Source organism: Nerophis ophidion, linkage group LG09 (genome assembly GCF_033978795.1).
Source record: "Nerophis ophidion isolate RoL-2023_Sa linkage group LG09, RoL_Noph_v1.0, whole genome shotgun sequence".
Classification (NCBI taxonomy): domain Eukaryota; kingdom Metazoa; phylum Chordata; class Actinopteri; order Syngnathiformes; family Syngnathidae; genus Nerophis; species Nerophis ophidion.
In genome coordinates this window covers 3,068,370-3,090,869 of record NC_084619.1, presented here as the reverse complement: position 1 = coordinate 3,090,869, position 22,500 = coordinate 3,068,370, and the positions used below count along the sequence as shown (strand labels likewise).

At 41.3% G+C, this 22,500-nt stretch overlaps 1 protein-coding gene across 5 annotated transcripts in view; it reads left to right on the top strand.

The window, feature by feature from the left end:
• LOC133558905 (myoferlin-like) overlaps positions 1–22,500 on the top strand; it is a 124,977-nt gene that overhangs the window by 86,636 nt on the left and 15,841 nt on the right. For all 5 annotated transcript variants that reach the window (XM_061910053.1, XM_061910051.1, XM_061910055.1 and 2 more), the window contains 10 exons: positions 866–967; positions 1,045–1,206; positions 2,687–2,852; positions 2,939–3,006; positions 3,093–3,107; positions 6,467–6,565; positions 9,916–10,044; positions 13,190–13,345; positions 19,605–19,696; positions 19,776–19,946. In XM_061910053.1, coding sequence (XP_061766037.1) covers positions 866–967; positions 1,045–1,206; positions 2,687–2,852; positions 2,939–3,006; positions 3,093–3,107; positions 6,467–6,565; positions 9,916–10,044; positions 13,190–13,345; positions 19,605–19,696; positions 19,776–19,946 — 1,160 coding nt within the window. The remainder of the gene's footprint in view (positions 1–865; positions 968–1,044; positions 1,207–2,686; positions 2,853–2,938; positions 3,007–3,092; positions 3,108–6,466; positions 6,566–9,915; positions 10,045–13,189; positions 13,346–19,604; positions 19,697–19,775; positions 19,947–22,500) is intronic.

Genomic DNA, 22,500 nt, shown 5'->3' with positions numbered 1-22,500 from the left:
GGGTGGCCGTATAAACAGCTTTAACACTGTTACAAATATGCGCCACACTGTGAACTCACACCAAACAAGAATGACAAACACATTTCGGGAGAACATCTGCACTGTAATATAACATAAATACAACAGAACAAATACCCATAACCCCTTGCAGCACTAACTCTTTCGGGACGCTACAATATATTTTGATATTTACCTCAGAAGGCTGCAAATAGAAAAGAGGCATTACATTTGTATTTAAATTGTATTTGATATGCCATTGATATTTTTTTATTATTATTATTAGAAACTCGATTTTGCATGTCAGTATAAAGTTATATAAGCCTTGCTTGTTCAATGTTTAATGCAAAACGTGTTTGGGTCCCTATTGGTTAATTTGCTCAACCTCGGCCTGCGGCTTTGTTCAGTTTTACATTTTGGCCCACTCTGTATTTGAGTTTGACATTGATTGATTGATTGATTGAAACTTTTATTAGTAGATTGCACAGTACAGTACATATTCTGTACAATTGACCACTAAATGGTAACACCCCAATAAGTTTTTCTACTTGTTTAAGTCGGGGTCCACGTTAATCAATTCATGGTACACCCCTGCTTTATGCGATTTCAAATGACCGGTATTGAAACCAGCCTCCTCCATTTAGAAAATGATGACAGGGGAAGTGTCACGAGTTTGACCAGGCGGTAATTCAAGGCAGGCACATACTATATGTCCTGCGGCAATTCAAGGAAATACAGTATTCATTAAAGGTCATATCGCCCAGCCCTACTTGAAAGTATTAAAAAAATCAATGGTACAAAATGTCCTTTTACTCTCATAAGGGTTTATTAAATATTGCAATATTGAAAATGTAACACTGGCTTGCAGGCAAATGATGGAGATCTTCCTCTGGCTCCTCCTCGGCGAGGGGAGAAGCTCTACATGGTTCCTCAAGGAATCAGGCCTGTCGTGCAGCTCACTGCCATCGAGGTCCGGTACAACAAATATCATTCTTTCGCCTCTTTTACAGCGATTGTTAACAGTGAATAACGTCCTCTTTCTCTCAGGTCTTGACTTGGGGTTTGAGGAACATGAAGAGCTACCAGCTGGCCACAGTTGCGTCTCCTAACTTGATCGTGGAATGTGGCGGCGAGATCGTTCAAACGGCCATCATCAAGAACTTCAAGAAGAATCCCAACTTTCCTGGATCTGTCCTGCTCCTCAAAGTGGTACGGGCTCATTGTGCAAGTTCTCCCACTTAAAATGATGACAGAGGTCTGTAATTTTCATCATAGGTACACTTCAACTGTGAGAGACAGAATGTGGGAAAAAAATCCAGGAATTCTCTTTGTAGGAATTTTAAATAATCTTTTTTGTAAATTATGGTGGGAAATAAGTATTTGGTCAACCACTCATGGAAGGAGGTTTTGGCTCCAAATCTCACGATACATGGCCCCATTCATTCTTTCCTTAACACGGATCAATCGTCCTGTCCCCTTAGCAGAAAAACAGCCCCAAAGCATGATGTTTCCACCCCCATGCTTCACAGTAGGTATGGTGTTCTTGGGATGCAACTCAGTATTCTTCTTCCTCCAAACACGACGAGTTGAGTTTATACCAAAATGGATACATGGATGATACAGCAGAGGATTGGGAGAATATCATGTGGTCAGATGAAACCAAAATATAACTTTTTGGTATAAACTCAACTCGTCGTGTTTGGAGGAAGAAGAATACTGAGTTGCATCCCAAGAACACCATACCTAATGTGAAGCATGGGGGTGGAAACATCATGCTTTGGGGCTGTTTTTCTGCTAAGGGGACAGGACGATTGATCCGTGTTATGGAAAGAATGAATGGGGCCATGTATCGTGAGATTTTGAGCCAAAATCTCCTTCCATCAGTGAGAGCTTTGAATGGTTGACCAAATACTTATTTTCCACCATAATTTACAAATAAATTCTTTAAAATTCCTACCATGTGAATTCCTGAATTTCTCACGATACATGGCCCCATTCATTCTTTCCTTAACACGGATCAATCGTCCTGTCCCCTTAGCAGAAAAACAGCCCCAAAGCATGATGTTTCCACCCCCATGCTTCACAGTAGGTATGGTGTTCTTGGGACGTAACTCAGTATTCTTCTTCCTCCAAACACCACCAGTTGAGTTTATACCAAAATGGATACATGGATGATACAGCAGATGATTGGGAGAATGTCATGTGGTCAGATGAAACCAAAATAGAACTTTTTGGTATAAACTCAACTCGTCGTGTTTGGAGGAAGAAGAATACTGAGTTGCATCCCAAGAACACCATACCTACTGTGAAGCATGGGGGTGGAAACATCATGCTTTGGGGCTGTTTTTCTGCTAAGGGGACAGGACGATTGATCCGTGTTAAGGAAAGAATGAATGGGGCCATGTATCCTGAGATTTGGAGCCAAAACCTCCTTCCATCAGTGAGAGCTTTGAATGGTTGACCAAATACTTATTTTCCACCATAATTTACAAATAAAATCTTTAAAATTCCTACAGTATGAATTCCTGGATTTTTTTTTCACGTTCCGTCTCTCACAGTTGAAGTGTACCTATGATGAAAATGACAGACCTCTGTCATCATTTGAAGTGGGAGAACTTGCACAATCGCTGGCTGACTAAATACTTTTTTGCCCCACTGTATAATTCCAACAACTTGTGTCATTTTCCAGCTTCTCCCCAAAGAAGAGATGTACACACCTCCCATCGTCCTGAAGGTCATCGACCACAGACCCTTTGGAAGGAAGCCAGTAGTGGGCCAGTGCACCATCGACTGCTTGGAGGTGTTCAGATGTGACCCGTATCGAGTCAACAATGAAGTCTGCATGTCAGCCAGAGGTACACACACACACACACACACACACACACACACACACACTTCCAAACATTTACATTTACCGAGTCCTCCTCCCATTCTATTTTAGTGGCAATGATAGCTGCTCAGGGAGACGTTGTCATCGACATAGAGGAGAGACATACAGACAAAGCTGAGGTGAGTCATAACGCACTTACACTATGCAGAGGCAAACCTTCAATTTTATCAACATGCAGTATTTCTTTTGATTTCCATAACTACAGCTTCAAATTGAGAAGGTGAGTGCCTTTCTTCTTGTCTTTGACAATATACAGTCATGGTCAAAAGTGTACATACTCTTGCAAAGAACATAATGTCATGGCTGTCTTGAGTTTCCAATCATTTCTACAACTCTTATTTGTTTGTAATAGAGTGATTGAAGCAGATACTTGTTGGTCACAAAAACATTCATGAAGTTTGGTTCTTTTAGGAATTTATTATGGGTCTACTGAAAATGTGAGCAAATGTGCTGGGTCAAAAGTATACATACAGTCAAGGCATGGACTTGGATTTGTTTTGCTTCTTCCACGCAAAGGATGATTGGCACGAGCCAGACGAGAGTGTGCGTACATATTTGATTTATTTAAACACTATAAGACAAAACAGGAAAACAAAGGGCGCCCACAATGGCGGATAACAAACTAGACTATAGTCAAACAAAAAACAGCACAATGGCATTACTATATACAAACAAACAAAAGATACTAGCTGTGGCACAAAACAAACCAAAAATGAGGAACAGGTAGGTGCGTGGTCATGAGGGTAGGTACGATAGCTACTGTAGGTCAGTAGGTACGATACAAAGTTGACAGGGTGAGGAACAGAAACCAAATGGCTTAAAGGAGAACATTATCACAATTTCAAAAGGGTTAAAAACAATAAAAATCAGTTCCCAGTGGCTTGTTGTATTTTTTGAAGTTTTTTGCAAAATTTTACCGGTCCCGGAATACCCCTAAATAAAGCTTTAAAGTGCCTTATTTTCGCTATCTTCGAAACCACTATCCATTTCCCTGTGACGTCATACAGTGCTGCCAATACAAACAACATGGCGGTTACCACAGCAAGATATAGCGACATTAGCTCGGATTCAAACTCGGATTTCAGCGGCTTAAGCGATTCAACAGATTACGCATGTATTGAAACAGATGGTCGGAGTATGGAGGCAGATAGCCAAAACGAAATTGAAGCTATTGAGCGAATAGCTATTGACGCTATTCGGCCATAGCGTGGGTGTACCTAATGAAGTGGCCCATAGCATGGCTGCCTTATTAGCATCGCCGGTAAAATGTGCGGACCAAACGATCAGGACTTTCGCATCTTGTGACACTGGAGCAACTTAAATCTGTCGATTGGTAAGTGTTTGTTTCGCATTAAATGTGGGTATCTAGTTTCAAATGTACATACAGCTAGCGTAAATAGCATGTTAGCATCGATTAGCATAGCATGTTAGCATCGATTAGCTGGCAGTCATGCCGTGACCAAATATGTCTGATTAGCACATAAGTCAACAACATCAACAAAAGTCACCTTTGTGATTTCGTTGACTTAATGGTTGCAAATGCATCTGCAGGTTATCCATACATCTCTGTGCCATGTCTGCTTTAGCACCGCCGGTAAATAGCATGTTAGCATCGATTAGCGTAGCACGTTAGCATTGATTAGCGTAGCATGTTAGCATCGATTAGCTGGTAGTCAACATCAACGAAACTCACCTTTGTGATTTCGTTGACTTAATGGTTGCAAATGCATCTGCAGGTTATCCATACATCTCTGTGCCATGTCTGTCTTAGCATCGCCGGTCAAATGTGGAGACACTCTGGTACATTCAATGGGGGTCTGGCGGCAGATTTCTTGCCAGTGGTGCAACTTGAATCCCTCCCTGTTAGTGTTGTTACACCCTCCGACAACACACCCACCAGGCATGATGTCTCCTAGGTTCCAAAAAATAGTCCAAAAAACGGAAATCAACAGAGCTGAGACCCGGTGTTTGTAATGTGAAAATGAAAATGGCGGGTGTGTTACCTCGGTGACGTCACATTCTGACTACTTTTAGGAGTATTTTTACGTGTTTTATGAGTTTTTTACGTGTTTTCGGATCTGTTTTTAAATTTGTTTTAGGAGTCTTTTTACATGTTTTAAGGAGTATTTTTACGTGTTTTATGAGGTTTTTTTACGTGTTTTAGGATCTGTTTTTAAATTTGTTTTAGGAGTCTTTTTACATGTTTTTAGGAGTATTTTTACGTGTTTTATGAGGGGTTTTTTTACGTGTTTTAGGATCTGTTTTTAAATTTGTTTTAGGATTCTCTTTACATGTTTTTAGGAGTATTTTTCCGTGTTTTAGGATCTGTTTTTAAATTTGTTTTAGGAGTCTTTTTTTACATGTTTTTAGGAGTATTTTTCCGTGTTTTATGAGTTTTTTACATGTTTTAGGATCTGTTTTTAAATTTGTTTTAGGAGTCTTTTTACATGTTTTTAGGAGTATTTTTGCATGTTTCATGAGTTTTTTACGTGTTTTAGGATCTGTTTTTAAATTTTTTTTAGGAGTCTTTTTACATGCTTTTAGGAGTATTTTCATGTGTTTTATGAGTTACGTGTTTTAGGATCTGTTTTTAAATTTGTTTTCGGAGTCTTTTTACATGTTTTTAGGAGGTTTTTTACGTGTTTTAGGATCTGTTTTTAAATTTGTTTTCGGAGTCTTTTTACATGTTTTTAGGAGTATTTTTGCATGTTTCATGAGTTTTTTACGTGTTTTAGGATCTGTTTTTAAATTTGTTTTAGGAGTCTTTTTACATGTTTTTAGGAGTATTTTCATGTGTTTTATGAGTTACGTGTTTTAGGATCTGTTTTTAAATTTGTTTTCGGAGTCTTTTTACATGTTTTTAGGAGGTTTTTTACGTGTTTTAGGATCTGTTTTTAAATTTGTTTTCGGAGTCTTTTTACATGTTTTAGGGAGTATTTTTACGTGTTTTATGAGTTTTTTTGCGTGTTTTAGGATCTGTTTTTAAATTTGTTTTAGGAGTGTTTTTACATGTTTTTAGGAGTATTTTTCCGTGTTTTATGAGTTTTACATGTTTTAGGAGTCTTATTATGAGTCTTGTTATGTGTTTTAGGAGTAATTTACGTTTTAGATGTCACTGAGTATCTCTTCGGAGTCATTTTATGTGTTTTGGAGGCGTTTTTAATGTTTTAGAAGTTGGTTGTTGTGTTTGTAAATGTTTTACTCGTCATTTAATGTGTTAAGTCATTTTATGCATTTGTGTTTCGCACAAGAGGTCGAACATCTCACTCTCTGTTTTCTGGAATCCGAATTTGTAAGACAGCATCAAGATAGATTGGTTTTCCTTTGTTTTCTCAAAATCAGCTAGAAGTTAGTTACTAGGTTTTGCCTAGTAGAAAATGAATTCATAAAAGAACCAAAGTTTATGAATGTTTTTTGAGACCAACAAGTATGTGCTCCAATCACTCTGTCGGAAAAAAATAAGATTTGTAGAAATGATTGGAAACTCACACCAGCCATGACATGATGTTCTTTACAAGTGTATGTCAACTTTTGACCACGATTGTGTTTGTGTTCTTTTAAATGATTTCAAATGTGCAGGAAGAGGAAGCAGTAGACTGGTGGAGTAAGTTCTATGCCTCCATTGGACTGCAGGAGAAGTGTGGGCCTTACCTGAAAAAGGGATACGACACGTTGGAGGTGAGGTCATAAACACCAACTTAGTCAATCGGTGCGACAATTTGTTGGTTTTTTATTAGTAGATTGCACAGTTCAGTACATAATCCGCACAATTGACCACTAAATGGTAACAGACGACTAAGTTTTTCAACTTGTCCACGTCAATCAATTCATTTTATTTTTTTTGTCCTGTCCAGCTTCTCAGGCAAATCATATAGTTGATGTAGACGCCCATATCGGCTGTTCAGATCTACTTTACAAAAGAGAAGTGTAAGATACTTCTCTTGTTGTCTTATTTGAATGTGACTTTATTAAATGTATTTATATTATCATTTGGTGCAGCCGGGCCGGAGCAGGAAGGGATAGAAAGAGGAAAAAAAGGAAGACAAAGGCGGTAATTGTGGGGATAAGAGGGGGATTGGACAGAGAAACAAACAACAACAACAACAATAGAACAACACCAGCACATACATAATATGTACAAATATGATCGTAAAAGTGATAGCAAATAAGCAGTTAGTGAAATAAATAATATAGTAATGATAATGAGCGTTTTTACACTAAAACTGGAGCAATACAAATACCAATAGAAAAAGCGCTATTGATCATGAACAAAACCAATAGATTACCTCTATTATCAACAATAAAGTTGTTCAAATGCAACAATACGCATACATAATGATAGCTAGAAAGATAATTAAAAAATAATAATAATAAATGAAAAAAAAAAAAAGAAAGAATAGCGAAAGATGAAAGGGAAGAGAGAGACTTGTCCAGGGTGTACACCGCCGTCCGCCCGATTGTAGCTGAGATAGGCACCAGCGCCTTCGCGACCATAAAGGGAAGAAGCGTAGGAAATGGATGGATGGGTGTGAATGTGAGTGTGAATGTTGTCTATCTGTGTTGGCCCTGCGATGAGATGGTGACTTGTCCAGGGTGTACGCGCCTTCCGCCCAATTGTAGCAGAGAAAGGCACCAGCGACCCCAAAGGGAATAAGCGGTAGGAAATGGATGGATGGAGAACAAACACATGTACTTGCTTGTTTTAAAGTACTGGGTTCATCAATAGTTTCCAGGCCAAGGACCCCCAAACTGAAATAAAGATGGAGCAGACACCCTTTTTTTAGATATCTTAAATTAGTTAAATATCCTCTAACTGTAACTACAAACCCCAAAACCATTAAAGTCGGCATGTTACTGTAATCAATAAAAGGGTAAAACCATGTATTTTTGAGACTTAAGCTGACAATATTTTTTTTAATTTCAAATCCATTGTGGTGGTGTCAAATCCAAAAAGTTATAGCTTTATTTCATTTTGAACATAAAATTCATATCCATCCATCCATTTTCTACCGTTTGTTCCCTTTCGGGGTCGCGGGGGGCACTGGCGCCTATCTCAGTTACAATCGGGCGGAAGGCGGGGTACACCCTGGACAAGTCGCCACCTCATCACAGGGCCAACACAGATAGACAGACAACATTCACACTCACATTCACACACTAGGGACCATTTAGTGTTGCCAATCAACCTATCCCCAGGTGCATGTCTTTGGAGGTGGGAGGAAGCCGGAGTACCCGGAGGGAACCCACGCATTCACGGGGAGAACATGCAAACTCCACACAGAAAGATCCCGAGCCTGGATTTGAACCCAGGACTGCAGGAACTTCGTATTGTGAGGCAGACGCTCTAACCCCTCTGCCACCGTGAAAATTCATATTTAAAAAAAATCACTCATTAGTATGTTAAAGTCTATTGAAGAGGTTCATTTAGCCCAGTGGGGGTACGCGTACCCCTGGGGGTACTTGAAGGTATGCCAAGGGGTACGTGAGATTTTTTTTTAAATATTCTAAAAATAGCAACAATTCAAGAATCCTTTATAAATATAGTTATTGAATAATACTTCAACAAAATATGAATGTAAGTTCATAAACTGTGAAAAGAAATGCAACAATGCAATATTCAGTGTTGACAGCTAGATTTTTTGGTGGACATGTTCCATAAATATTGATGGTAAATATTTCTTTTTCTGTGAAGAAATGTTTAGAAGTAAGTTGATGAATCCAGATGGATCTCTATTACAATCCCCAAAGAGGGCACTTTAAGTTGATGATTACTTCTATGTGTAGAAATATTTTATAATTGAATCACTTGTTTATTTTTCAACAAGTTTTTAGTTATTTTTATATCTTTTTTTTCCAAATAGTCCAAGAAAGACCACTACAAATGAGCAATATTTTGCACTGTTGTACAATTTAATAAATCAGAAGTTGATAACATAGTGCTGTATTTTACTTCTTTATCTCTTTTTTTCAACCAAAAATGCTTTGCTCTGATTAGGGAAGGGGTAGGGAACCTATGGCTCGCGAGCCAGATGTGGCTCTTTTGATGACTGCATCTGGCTCTCAGATAAATCTGAGCTAACTCTGCTTAACACGATAAGTAATGAACAATTCCACTTGTAATCAGTGTTAAAAATAATGTTCAAATTATAAAACATTCTCATGCATTTTTAATCCATCCATCCGTTTTCTACCGCACCTGTTCAAGAAGTTGCGTTAATGGTAAGAAGTTATTTATTTATTATTGGTTCGTGTGGGGCTTGCCCTCCTGGGGGTTCTTCAGACCACCAAGCACCGACATGAGAGCCTGTTTCAGGGTTACAATATTGTTTTATTTTTCAATAAGTCCCTCAGTTGCTTTCCAGCAAAAGTATTTCCAGCCCCAACCCCGTCTCTCCTCCTGGCTGCTGCTTATAACAGAGTAACAGGTGATTAGATAACAAGGCCCAGGTGGGCTATCTACGCACCTGTCGCTGCAGGCACGCAGGCCACGCCCCCTCCACAGTTAGCTTCAGAATAACAATGTTATTACAAAGAATAAGAGACCTGTTATACTCTAGAAATTTTGGTCTTACTTAAAAATGCACGTGTTTAGTTGTGTTCAGTGTTAAAGAAAAATATTATACGGCTCTTACGGAAATATATTTTAAAATATTTGGCTTTTTGGCTCACTCAGCCAAAAAGGTTCCCGACCCATGGATTAGGGGGTACTTGAATTAAAAAAAATGTTCACAGGGGGTACATCACTGAAAAAAGGTTGAGAACCACTGATTTATCCTACTGACGTTGATTTATCTAGGCTAATAAGTTGAAGTGTGGTGTCTGACAAGTTTCGGCTACCTTGCTTCTGCAGCCTTCATCACACTTTACCTTACTAGCCTGTATAAATCAAACATTTATAAAAAATAAAAAAAAAAGTATGTACAAGTCATTCCAAACAGAAAACACAACTAAAAACAAAAGAGTAATCTGTTGTTGCCCAAATACATTTGTTCTGCATCTCCAATCCAACCTTGCAACGTGGCTTTCAGGTCTACGACCGGGAACTAGAACAAGTGGAACAGTTCCAAGGTCTCACCGATTTCTGCAGCACTTTCAAACTCCTGCGAGGAAAGACGGACGAAGATGAAGATGACCCCTCAGTTGTGGGGGAGTTTAAGGTGAGGGGGGCCACAGGGCAGTGAGAGGAATTGCTCCCCCGTCCAAAGGCAAAACCCAGTAACTCCATTTCGGTCAAAACTGAGCTGATAATAATTTTGGAGTTCCTAGGTGATATGCTTTACATTAGTGTATGCGATATTGTATTTTGTTCCGTAAGTAAGCTGTTACGCGCATGGCAGGACCTAGCAACTACCACATAACCGCGTAGATACAACAGAAAAACCTAGTATCTCAAGGGACCAATCGGAGCTTCTTTGACAATGATAAGACCTTCTGGAGGAAAGTTCTGTGGTCAGATGAAACAAAAATGGATCTGTTTGGCCACAATACCCAGCAATATGTTTGGGGCAGAAAAGGCCAGGCCTTTAATCCAAGGAACACCATGTCTACCGTCAAGCATGGTGGTGGTACTATTATGCTAAAGGCCTGTTTTGCTGCCAATGGAACTGGTGCTTTACGGATAGTAGATGGGACACTGAAAAAGGAGGATTACTCCAAGTTCTTCAGGACAACCTCAAATCATCAGCCCGGAAGTTGGGTCTTGGGCACAGTTGGGTGTTCCGACAGGACAATGACCCCAAACACACATCAAAAGTGGTAATTGAATGGCTAAATCAGACAAAAATTAAGGTTTTACTACGGCCTTCCCAAAGTCCTGACTTAAACATGTGGACAATGCTGAAGAAACAAGTCCATGTCAGAAAACCAAGAAATTTAGCTGAACTGCACCAATTTTGTCAAGATGAGTGGGCAACAATTCAACCTGAAGCGTGTGGATGGCTACCAAAAGCGTCTTATTGCAGTGAAACTTGCCAGGGGACATCGCCCGTCCAAAAGCAAAACCCAGTAACTCCATTTTGGTCAAAACTGAGCTGATAATAATTTTGGAGTTCCTAGGTGATATGCTTTACATTAGTGTATGCGATATTGTTCCGTAAGTAAGCTGTTACGCGCATGGCAGGACCTAGCAACTACCACATAACCGCGTAGATACAACAGAAAAACCTAGTATCTCAAGGGACCAATCGGAGCTTCTTTGACGATAAGACTTTCTGGAGGAAAGTTTTGTGGTCAGATGAAGCAAAAATGGATCTGTTTGGCCACAATACCCAGCAATATGTTTGGGGCAGAAAAGGTCAGGCCTTTAATCCCAGGAACACCATGTCTACCGTCAAGCATGGTGGTGGTACTATTATGCTAAAGGCCTGTTTTGCTGCCAATGGAACTGGTGCTTTACAGAGAGTAAATGGGACAATGAAAAAGGAGGATTACCTCCAAATTCTTCAGGACAACCTCAAACCATCAGCCCGGAGGTTGGGTCTTGGGCACAGTTGGGTGTTCCAACAGGACAATGACCCCAAACACACATCAAAAGTGGTAATGGAATGGCTAAATCAGACAAAAATTAAGGTTTTACTACAGCCTTCCCAAAATCCTGACTTAAACATGTGGACAATGCTGAAGAAACAAGTCCATGTCAGAAAACCAACAAATTTAGCTGAACTGCACCAATTTTGTCAAGATGAGTGGTCAACAATTCAACCTGAAGCGTGTGGATGGCTACCAAAAGCGTCTTATTGCAGTGAAACTTGCCAGGGGACATCGCCCGTCCAAAGGCAAAACCCAGTAACTCCATTTTGGTCAAAACTGAGCTGATAATAATTTTGGAGTTCCTAGGTGATATGCTTTACATTAGTGTATGCGATATTGTCATTTGTTCCGTAAGTAAGCTGTTACGCGCATGGCAGGACCTAGCAACTACCACATAACCGCGTAGATACAACAGAAAAACCTAGTATCTCAAGGGACCAATCGGAGCTTCTTTGACAATGATAAGACCTTCTGGAGGAAAGTTCTGTGGTCAGATGAAGCGAAAATGGATCTGTTTGGCCACAATACCCAGCAATATGTTTGGAGTAGAAAAGGTCAGGCCTTTAATCCAAGGAACACCATGTCTACCGTCAAGCATGGTGGTGGTACTATTATGCTAAAGGCCTGTTTTGCTGCCAATGGAACTGGTGCTTTACAGTGAGTAAATGGGACAATGAAAAAGGAGGATTACCTCAAATCATCAGACCGGAGGTTGGGTCTTGGGCCCAGTTGGGTGTTCCAACAGGACAATGACCCCAAACACACATCAAAAGTGGTAATGGAATGGCTAAATCAGACAAAAATTAAGGTTTTACTACAGCCTTCCCAAAGTCCTGACTTAAACATGTGGACAATGCTGAAGAAACAAGTCCATGTCAGAAAACCAACAAATTTAGCTGAACTGCACCAATTTTGTCAAGATGAGTGGTCAACAATTCAACCTGAAGCGTGTGGATGGCTACCAAAAGCGTCTTATTGCAGTGAAACTTGCCAGGGGACATCACCCTTCCAAAGGCAAAACCCAGTAACTCCATTTTGGCCAAAACTGAGCTGATAATAATTTTGGAGTTCCTAGGTGATATGCTTTACATTAGTGTATGCGATATTGTCCTTTGTTCCGTAAGTAAGCTGTTGCGCGCATGGCAGGACCTAGTAACTACCACATAACCGTGTAGATACAACAGAAAAACCTAGTATCTCAAGGGACCAATCGGAGCTTCTTTGTCAGTCGCCTTATTGTCTTTAATGAGACATTTGCACGAATGGGGGCCGACGGTCAAGCTGATTATGTGATATTATGGCACGAGGGGACATTTGGAAGATCGCCCCAGGACGTTGCAAGCACCTTCATTAAATGTATTGTTCTTGATTCTTCCCCTTGCATACTCTTTTGGGCAGATAACTGTGGAGGTCCAAATAAAAATTGGACGCTGTACACGGCTCTTGTCCAATGTGCAAACGCAGAATGGGGCCCACCCGGGATTGTGATCAAATATCCGTTCATGAGAGCAGATTCAATCCATGGCTCAATCGGCAAGAAAATGAAAGCTGAAGAAAACATCTTTACGTTTGATGACTTTGTAGATCAAAATAGATTGGTTTTCCTTTGTTTTCGCAAAATCAGCTAGAAGTCAGTTACTAGGTTTTGCCTTTGGACGGGAGTGCTGCTCTTTAACCTGCGTTTGCCTGCCCTCTAGTGGACGAGGTTGATAGCGTCATGACCACCACAACAACACACAATGATATATTATTTTCCTTTTTGGGTGAGCACAGGGCTCCTTCAAGATCTACCCGCTGCCTGATGACCCTGGGGTGCCATCTCCTCCTCGTCAGTTCAGAGAGCTTCCTGAAAGTGGACCTCAGGAATGTCTGGTCAGGATCTATGTGGTGCGCTGTATTGACCTTCAGCCCAAGGACACAAACGGCATGGTACAGTATGTTGCTCTTTAAAGGCCTACTGAAAGCCACTACTACCGACTAGTCTGATAGTTTATATATCAATGATGAAATATTAACATTGCAACACATGCCAATACAGCCTGGTTATTTTACTAAATTGCAAATTTAAATTTTGCGCCAATTATCCTGCTGAAAACGTCGCAGAATGATGACGCGTGACGTCACGGATTGTAGCGGACATTTTGATCCAGCACCGATCCCAGCTATAAGTCGTCTGCTTTAATCGCATAATTACACAGTATTCTGGACTTCTGTGTTGCTGAATCTTTTGCAAATTTGTTCAATTAATAATGGAGACGTCAAAGAAGAAAGATGTAGTTGGGAAGCGGTGTATCGCGGCTGCCTTTAGCACAGTGGTTCTTAACCTTGTTGGAGGTACCAAACCCCATTAGTTTCATTGAACCCTTCTTAGCGAAAAATATATATATATATTTTAAAAATTCAAAACAAAGGTATGTGTGTTTGGTAACACTTTAGTATGGAGATCATATTCTAAGTAACAAAGACTTAATTTAGAGGTTTTTGGACACAAGGGGAACATATTCTAAGTAACAAAGACTTAATTTGGAGTTATTTGGTTAGGGTTAGAGCATGGGTGTCAAACTTTGGCCCACCGTGTAATTTAATTTGGCCCTTGAGGCAATATCAAATTAACATTAAAACTCCGGGATTTCAGTGCCCTTGCTGAAAATCACCCGGGTCAACCATTCTCCCGAATTTCTCTCGATTTCCACCCAAGCCACATCATTGGGGACTGCATTCAACGTCCTCTACAACCTGTCGTCCTGTCCGCTTTTTCTCCATACACACATTGTGCCGGCTCAGTCACATACTATATGCGGACTTTACACACAAACAAGTGAATGCAAGGCATACTTGGTCAACCGCCCTACAGGTCACACTGAGGGTGGCCGTATAAACAACTTTAACATTGTTACAAATATGCGCCACACTGTGAACCCACACCAAACAAGAATGACAACCACATTTAGGGAGAACATATGCACCGTAACACAACATAAACAAATACCCAGAATCCCTTGCAGCGCTAACTCTTCCGGGATGCAATATACACCCCCCGCTACCACCAAACCCCGCCAAGTTATTATTTACATCAGAAAGCTGCAAATAGGAAAGAGGCATTCAATTGTTTTATTTAGATTTTATTTAATATACCATTGATATTTTTAAATTATTATTATTTGAAAATCGATTTTGCATGTCACTATAAAGTTATACAAGCCTTGCTTGTTCAATATTCAATGCAAAACTTGTTTGGGTCCCTATTGAAAAGTTAATATGTTCAATTTGTTCAGGGGCGGTTTAGCTCGGTTGGTAGAGTGGCCGTGCCAGCAACTTGAGGGTTGCAGGTTCGATTCCCGCTTCCGCCATCCTAGTCACTGCCGTTGTGTCCTTGGGCAAGACACTTTACCCACCTGCTCCCAGTGCCACCCACACTGGTTTAAATGTAACTTAGATATTGGGTTTCACTATGTCAAGCGCTTTGAGTCACGAGAGAAAAAACGCTATATAAATATAATTCACTTCACTTCACTTCAACCTTGGTCTGCGTTTTTGTTCAGTTTAAGATGTTGGCCCACTCTGTATTTAAGTTTGACGCCCCTGGGTTAGAGGGTTAGGGTTAAAAGGAGGCCATGCCGAATAAAGCATTAATAAGTACTTAATAATGACTAATTAAGAGCCAATATGTTACTAAATTGCATGTTAATAAGCAAGTAATTAATGGTGATTATGTCCCCCATACTAAATTGTTACCATGTTTTTTTACTGGTGCACAAAATGAACCGTGCATGAACATCACCTTGTTCAAAGAACAACACCGACACTAAACTCACACTAGACTGCATAAACTCACAACAAATGACACACCTGCAAATCAGTGTGACTTCTGCTGTTGCCGTACCCGTAATACGCCGATAGGGAGAAGTTTTTGTTGAGACGATGAGTCGGGTGTGTTTGGACCTCTGCCGAACCCCTGAGGCACGACTCACCGAACCCAGGTTAAAAAAACACTGCTTTAGCAACACAAACACAGCCGGTGTTTCCTTGTTTACATTCCCGAAAGCTGACGGTGAAGCTTTACAATGGAACAGAGCGGCCAAGCGAACATGGTTCTCTACCACATGTCAACCGGCAGGTTTCGGTGAGAAAATGGTGGTAATAAGTCGGCTCTTACCGTAGTCACTTCTGCTACAACTCAGAGCTGTGTCACATCCAGAAGTACGCGGATGAAACAGCCATGGTCGGGTGCATCAGGGACGGCAGAGAGGAGGAGTTTCGGAATCTGGTGAGGGACTTTGTTGTCTGGTGCCACACGAACCTCTTACAGCTCAATCCGTCAAAGACCAAGGAGCTGGTCATTGACTTTGGGAGGTTGAGTCCACGGTCACAACCTATTGTGATGGAGGGAGTTGAGGTACAGACCGTGGACTCATTCAAGTACCTCAGGGTTTGGGTGGACAATAAGCTGGACTGGACTGTTAACACGGACCACCAGTACAAGAAAGGACAGAGCAGGCTGTACTTCCTCAGGAGACTGCACTCCTTCAACATCTGTAGAAAACTCCTGTGGATGTACTACCAGTCTGTGGTTGCCAGTGTTCTGTTCTACATGGTAGTGTGCTGGGGGGGGCAGTACATCTAAGAAGGACAGCTCCATACTTGAGAAACTGATCAGGCGGGCCGGTTCTACAATGGGAATGAAACTGGACTCACTGGTGAGGGTGGCAGAGAAGAAGACTGTTGACAAACTAGTGAGCATCCTGGATGATGCCAGTCACCCTCTGCATAGCGTTATCAGTAGCCAGAGGAGCCTGTTCAGTTCTAGACTGCTTCATCCCAAGTGCAGGACTAATAGACTCAAGAACTCCTTTGTCCCACACGCCATTAGACTGTACAACTCCTCTCTGGGACGGGGGACGGGGGGTACTAGGATGACAGGGGATGCAAAACAATAACAGTGCAATACGTTTTCATAACATGGGCACTACTGCCTACTATTCTTATTTTACTGTTATATTGTTATTCCCATTGTTTTTATTCTTTTTGTAATATTTCTCTATTTTGTTTCCTTTTTAAACCCCCATTATTTACTTTTTTTCAAAAATTGATCTAAACTCTGTACACTGCTGCTGGAATTTTAATTTTCCTGAAGGAACTCTCCTGAAGGAATCAATAAAGTACTATCTATATCTATCTATTTATCTATCTAGTCATGAGCAGAGAGTTTGCGTCGTTCTTCCTCCCAACGGCCGCCCCCGACCGTCAGATGCTTACACCGTGGGGGGGGGGGGGATCTCAGCCCAACTACCTTGCCTCGTCGAGAAACGTGGCTTCCCACGGAGACACTGGCGGTCGCCACACCCCTCCGACTTTCCGGATACGACCATATAATCTCACTAAAACACTAACAGATAAGGGATTTTCCAGAATTATCCTAGTGTAACAAACAGTTCAGGGTGTCCCAAGTTAACAGAAAGTGTGAGGAGGAGGAGTTTTGTCCTTTCAGAGTTGCCGTGGGGCTGTGACGTAGGGTGTGTGGTTGTGGAGAGAGAGGTGTAAAGGAGTTCACATTAAAGAAGTGGTGGCTACCGGACCTGCTCTAAGGTCTCCCGTTTATTATTTTATTATATAAGTACACTGTATAGGCCAGGAACCTGTGGCTCCGGAGCCAGATGTGGCTCTTTTGATGACTGCATCTGGCTCTCAGATTAATCTTAGCTGACGTTGCTTAACACGATGAGTAATTAATAATTCCGCTGGTGTTAAAAATAATGTTCAAAATATAAAACATTCTCATGCATTTCAATCCATCCATCCGTTTCTATCACACCTGTTCAAGAAGTCCATCCAGCCATTTTCTACCGCTTATTCCCTTTTGGGGTCGCAGGGGGCGCTGGCGCCTATCTCGGCTACAATCGGGCGGAAGGCGGCGTACACCCTGGACAAGTCGCCACCTCATCGCAGGGCCAACACAGATAGACAGACCACTTTCACACACTAGGGCCAATTTAGTGTTGCCAATCAACCTATCCCCAGGTGCATGTCTTTGGAAGTGGGAGGAAGCCGGAGTACCCGGAGGGAACCCACGCATTCACGGGGAGAACATGCAAACTCCACACAGAAAGATCCCGAGCCTAGATTTGAACCCAGGACTGCAGGAACTTCATATTGTGAGGCAGATGCACTAACCCCTCTGCCACCGTGAAGCCCTGTTCAAGAAGTCGCCAAAGTATTTTATTTATTACTGGCTAGCTTCAGAATAACAAAGTTATTAAAAAGAATAAGAGACATATTATACTCTAAAAATGTTGGTCTTACTTAAAAATGCATTAATTTAGTTGTTGTAATCAGGGAAAGTCTGAGGGTTTCTCCTCATTGAGCTAAATTGAATCCTGTCTCTGTATAATTCCTTGCTTCTTGTCTGCTTAATAAATGTCATCAGTGTTTGAACCTGACAGCTGTATTCGGTGGTAAAAATATTAAAATGGCTCTCACGGAAATACATTTTAAAATATTTGGCTTTCATGGCTCTCTCGGCCAAAAAGGTTCCCGGCCCCTGGTATAGGCGAACCCAGGACACTCTACTACACTAGTAGGATGGGATAGATCTTTATTGTCATTGCACAAGTACAACGAAATTTAATTTTCGGTACAGTCCCGCTAAGAGCAGACATACCTTACAGGGGGGACAAGACGAGACCACCAACGGATCAGCCACTTACGGCGCTCCTTAAAAAGGTGAGAACAAGGTGACATTGGGAGAGGGGGGTAGGGAGTAAAAAAAAAATATCAGTCTAAGGTTAGACCCTCAGGAGGGGTCCGGAGTGAGTCCAAGGAAAAAACCTCCATAGCAAAGCAGGTATACATATTACAACATACATCTCGAGATATCTAGTTCAAGGTCATGGTGGTAGGCTGCAGCTCTCAGGCACTGACTATCCATTCATCACCCCTATGGGATTTGCGTCGAGGGCGTTGGGTTGGGGTGGTAGGTGTGTATGTGTGGCGTATATTTTTGTGGATGTGTGTGTGCGTGTAAGCCCGTAGTGTGTCTCTGTTCCGCGGCCTTGATTTAATGTGCAGTCGCTAGTCCAAAGTCAACAACAACAAGTGTGTGTCCATGAGAGACAAGAAGGGAGTTTGTTGTGTCTTCGCTGCACTGTCCTTCTGGAGAGTCTCAAAGCCAGGGAAACAATCCAAGTTAGAATGATTTTGTATGCGGGTGAAAATAAAAGTTGCTTTTCACCCTAAATTGTCTATGACTGGTCCTCAAAACTGCGGGGTAGACAGTCCGATGTAATCCACAGTTCTTCCCGCATCCTCTAATCATTTATGGCAGCTTTGGGGTACTTTGTAGACTGCCAGCAACTTCCAATTTGTCGACAAACCAGAGCAACGTTTACTCCAATCAGCAGATGTCTTGTTGTCATAATTCCGAATAGGTGGATATCTTCTCGTCCTCGACAGAAAAGGGTCGCCAGGTACACAGCCCTCCTTCTTCTCCCAAGAGTCCGTCGGGTGTCCAGCAACAACCGCTCCGTCACCACAGCAGGTTCCCCCAAACCAATGATCTTGTCAATTTAGTTGAGGCCAGTTAAATAGTTCCAATGTTTAGATTTGGAGAGCAGTGCAAAAAGAGGCAACAAGAAAGTTAAGACAAAGCAAGACAAAGAAGCAAGCAGGAGATAAGGGAGAGGAAAGGGGAGCGTCCACCCTCGATGAGTGCCAGAGAGAAAAGAGTAAATGTAAATGTGTCGAATAACATCTGAATCGCTCCCACTGCCCTCGTCTTTTTTTTTCTACTCCTTCACTCTCACTTTCCTCGTCCACGAATCTTTCATCCTCAATCAAATTAATGAGGAAATCGTCGCTTTCTCGGCCCGAATCGCTCTAGCTGCTGGTGGCCATGATTGTAAACAATGTTCAGATGTGAGGAGCTCCACAACCCGTGACATCACGCGCACATCGTCTGCTACTTCCAGTACAGGCAAGGCTTTTTTATTAGCGACCAAAAGTTGCCAACTTTATCGTAGATGTTCTCTACTAAATCCTTTCAGCAAAAATATGGCAATATTGCGAAATGATCAAGTATGACACATAGAATGGACCTGCTATCCCCGTTTAAATAAGAACATCTCATTTCAGTAGGCCTTTAAAACAACATTTTACAAATACAACGAAACACAGGTTTTCCTTGCAATTTCAGTGTGATCCGTATGTGAAGATTACGCTTGGCAGGAAAACCGTGGATGACCGGGATAACTACAGACCAAACACTCTCAATCCAGAATTTGGAAGGTTGATTCAGATCTTTCTCCGATATATTCACCTACCGATTCCGTTCATCCCCTAGAACCCTTTTTCTGACTTTGTTTAGGATGTTTGAGCTGTCTTGCTTCTTGCCGCAAGACAAGGATCTGAAGATTGCCGTGTACGACTACGACTTGCTGAGCCGCGACGAGAAAGTGGGCGAGACGATCATCGATTTGGAGAACCGGTTGCTGTCCCGCTTCAGGTCCTGCTGCGGCCTGCCACAGACATACTGTGTGTGAGTATCACGCTTGTCTTGAAGTGTAAAGGAGATATCCGCAAATACACACCACATAGCCTACCGTGTTCTCTCCTCATATAGTCGCTAAGTGGTTTAATTAATTAATTGCAGAGTACCAGGGTTAATGTCTTCATCAGTGGTGGCATAATTACTGTAATGCTATGGTAAATATTTAGGGAGAACAAGTAATATGTTTAAAATAGTTTATTATACTTAAAGACCTACTGAAAGTCACTACTAGCGACCACGCAGTCTGATAGTTTATATATCAATGATGAAATATTAACATTGCAACACATGCCAATACGCCCGCTTTAGTTTACTAAATTGTAATTTTAAATTTCCCGCAAAGTGTCCTGTTGAAAACGTTACGGAATGACGACGTGTACGTGTGACGTCACGGACTGTTAGGAAATATTAGCCCTGCACACACACACAGCTAAAAGTCGTCTGCTTTAACCGCATAATTACACAGTATTCTGGACATCTGTGTTGCTGAATCTTTTGCAATTTGTTCAATTAATAATGGAGACGTCAAAGTAGAAAGATGGAGTTGGGAAGCTTTAGCCTTTAGCCACACAAACACACGGTGATTCCTTGTTTAAAATTCCCGGAGGTGAAACTTTACTATGGATCAGGGCGGTCAAGCAAACATGGATCCCGACCAAATGTCAACCAGCAGTTTTCGGTGTGAGAAAATTGTGGTAAAAAGTCGCCACTTACCGGAGATCAGCTGAGCTTGTGCCGTCCGTACAGCTGCCGTCGACTTCCGTCAGACACTGGCGTCAACAAACCCGTGGATACACCCTTCCAGTGTGTATTCTCATGTGTATTTTCTGATCACTTCTTTGTATAAAACCTTGACCACATACTGAACATGAAAAAGGCTTTTCCTCGTTGCGTGTTTTCATGTGTAAATTCAACACATTTTTTCGTCCAAATCTTTTACCGCAGACTGAACAGGAAAATGTTTTTTCTCCAGTGTGTTCTCATGCGTCTTTTCAGTTTACTCTGGTGCTATTTAACACACTACAACACTAGAAAGATAAGGGATTTCCCAGAATGATCCTAGTAAATGTGTCTAAAAACATCTGAATCTGTCCCAATGAATCACGTTTTTTTTTTTTTTACTTTTTTTTATTTAATTTTTTTTTTTTTTTACAGTCCGTCGCTATAGATATCCTCAAACACGAATCTTTCATCCTCGTTCAAATTAATGGGGAAATTGTCACTTTCTCGGTCCGAATAGCTGTTTTTGTTGGAGGCTCCCATTAAAAACAATGTTCAGATGTGAGGAACCCTCACACCGGTGACATCATCGTCTGCTACTTCCGGTACAGGCAAAGCTTTTTTATTAGCGACCAAAAGTTGTGAACTTTATCGTGGATGTTCTCTACTAAATCCTTTCAGCAAAAATATGGCCATATCGCGAAACGATCAAGTATGACACATAGAATGGACCTGCTATCCCCGTTTAAATAAGAACATCTCATTTCAGTAGGCCTTTAATTTTGACCAAAGTTAACTCATAATTAATCTCAAGTAGTCATTTTTGAAATCTTTAATTACCGTATTTTCCGCACTATAAGGCTCATATGATTATAAGGCGCCCCTTCAATGAATGGCCTATTTTAAAACTCCGCCTTCCGCCCGATTGTAGCTGAGATAGGCGCCAGCGCCCCCCCGCCACCCCAAAAGGGAATAAGCGGTAGAAAATGGATGGATGGATGGGTTGATACAGGTATATAAGGCGCACAACATTATAAGGCGCATATAATAGACGCTACAGTAGAGGCTGGGGTTGCGTTATGCATCCTTTTAGATGGAGCTGCACTAAAGGGAATGTCAACAAAACAGTCAGGTCAGTCAAACATTATCACAATTTCAAAAGGGTTAAAAACAATAAAAATCAGTTCCCAGTGGCTTGTTGGATTTTTTGAAGTTTTTTTCAAAATTTTACCGGTCTCGGAATATCCCTAAATAAAGCTTTAAAGTGCCTTATTTTCGCTCTCTGCGAAGACACTGGCCATTTCCCTGTGACGTCACACAGTGCTGCCAATGTAAACAAACAATGGGAATACCACAGCAAGATATAGCGACATTAGCTCGGATTCAGACTCGGATTTCAGCGACTTAAGCGATTCAACAGATTACGCATGTATTGAAACAGATGGTTGGAGTATGAAAGTATTGAAGAAGAAACTGAAGCTATTGAGCGAATAGCTATTGACGCTATTCATAGCCATAGCATGGCCTGCGTTAGCATCGCCGGTAAAATGTGCGGACCAAACCATCAGGACTTTCGCATCTTTTGACACAGGAGCAACTTAAATCCGTCGATTGGTAAGTGTTTGTTTCGCATTAAATGTGGGTCGAAGGAAATGTAATATAGTTTCAAATGTACATACACCTATAGCCTAAATAGCATGTTAGCATCGATTAGCTGGCAGTCACGCCGCGACCAAATATGTCTGATTAGCACATAAGTCAACAACATCAACAAAACTCACTTTTGTGATTTCGTTGACTTTATAGTTGCAAATTCATCTGC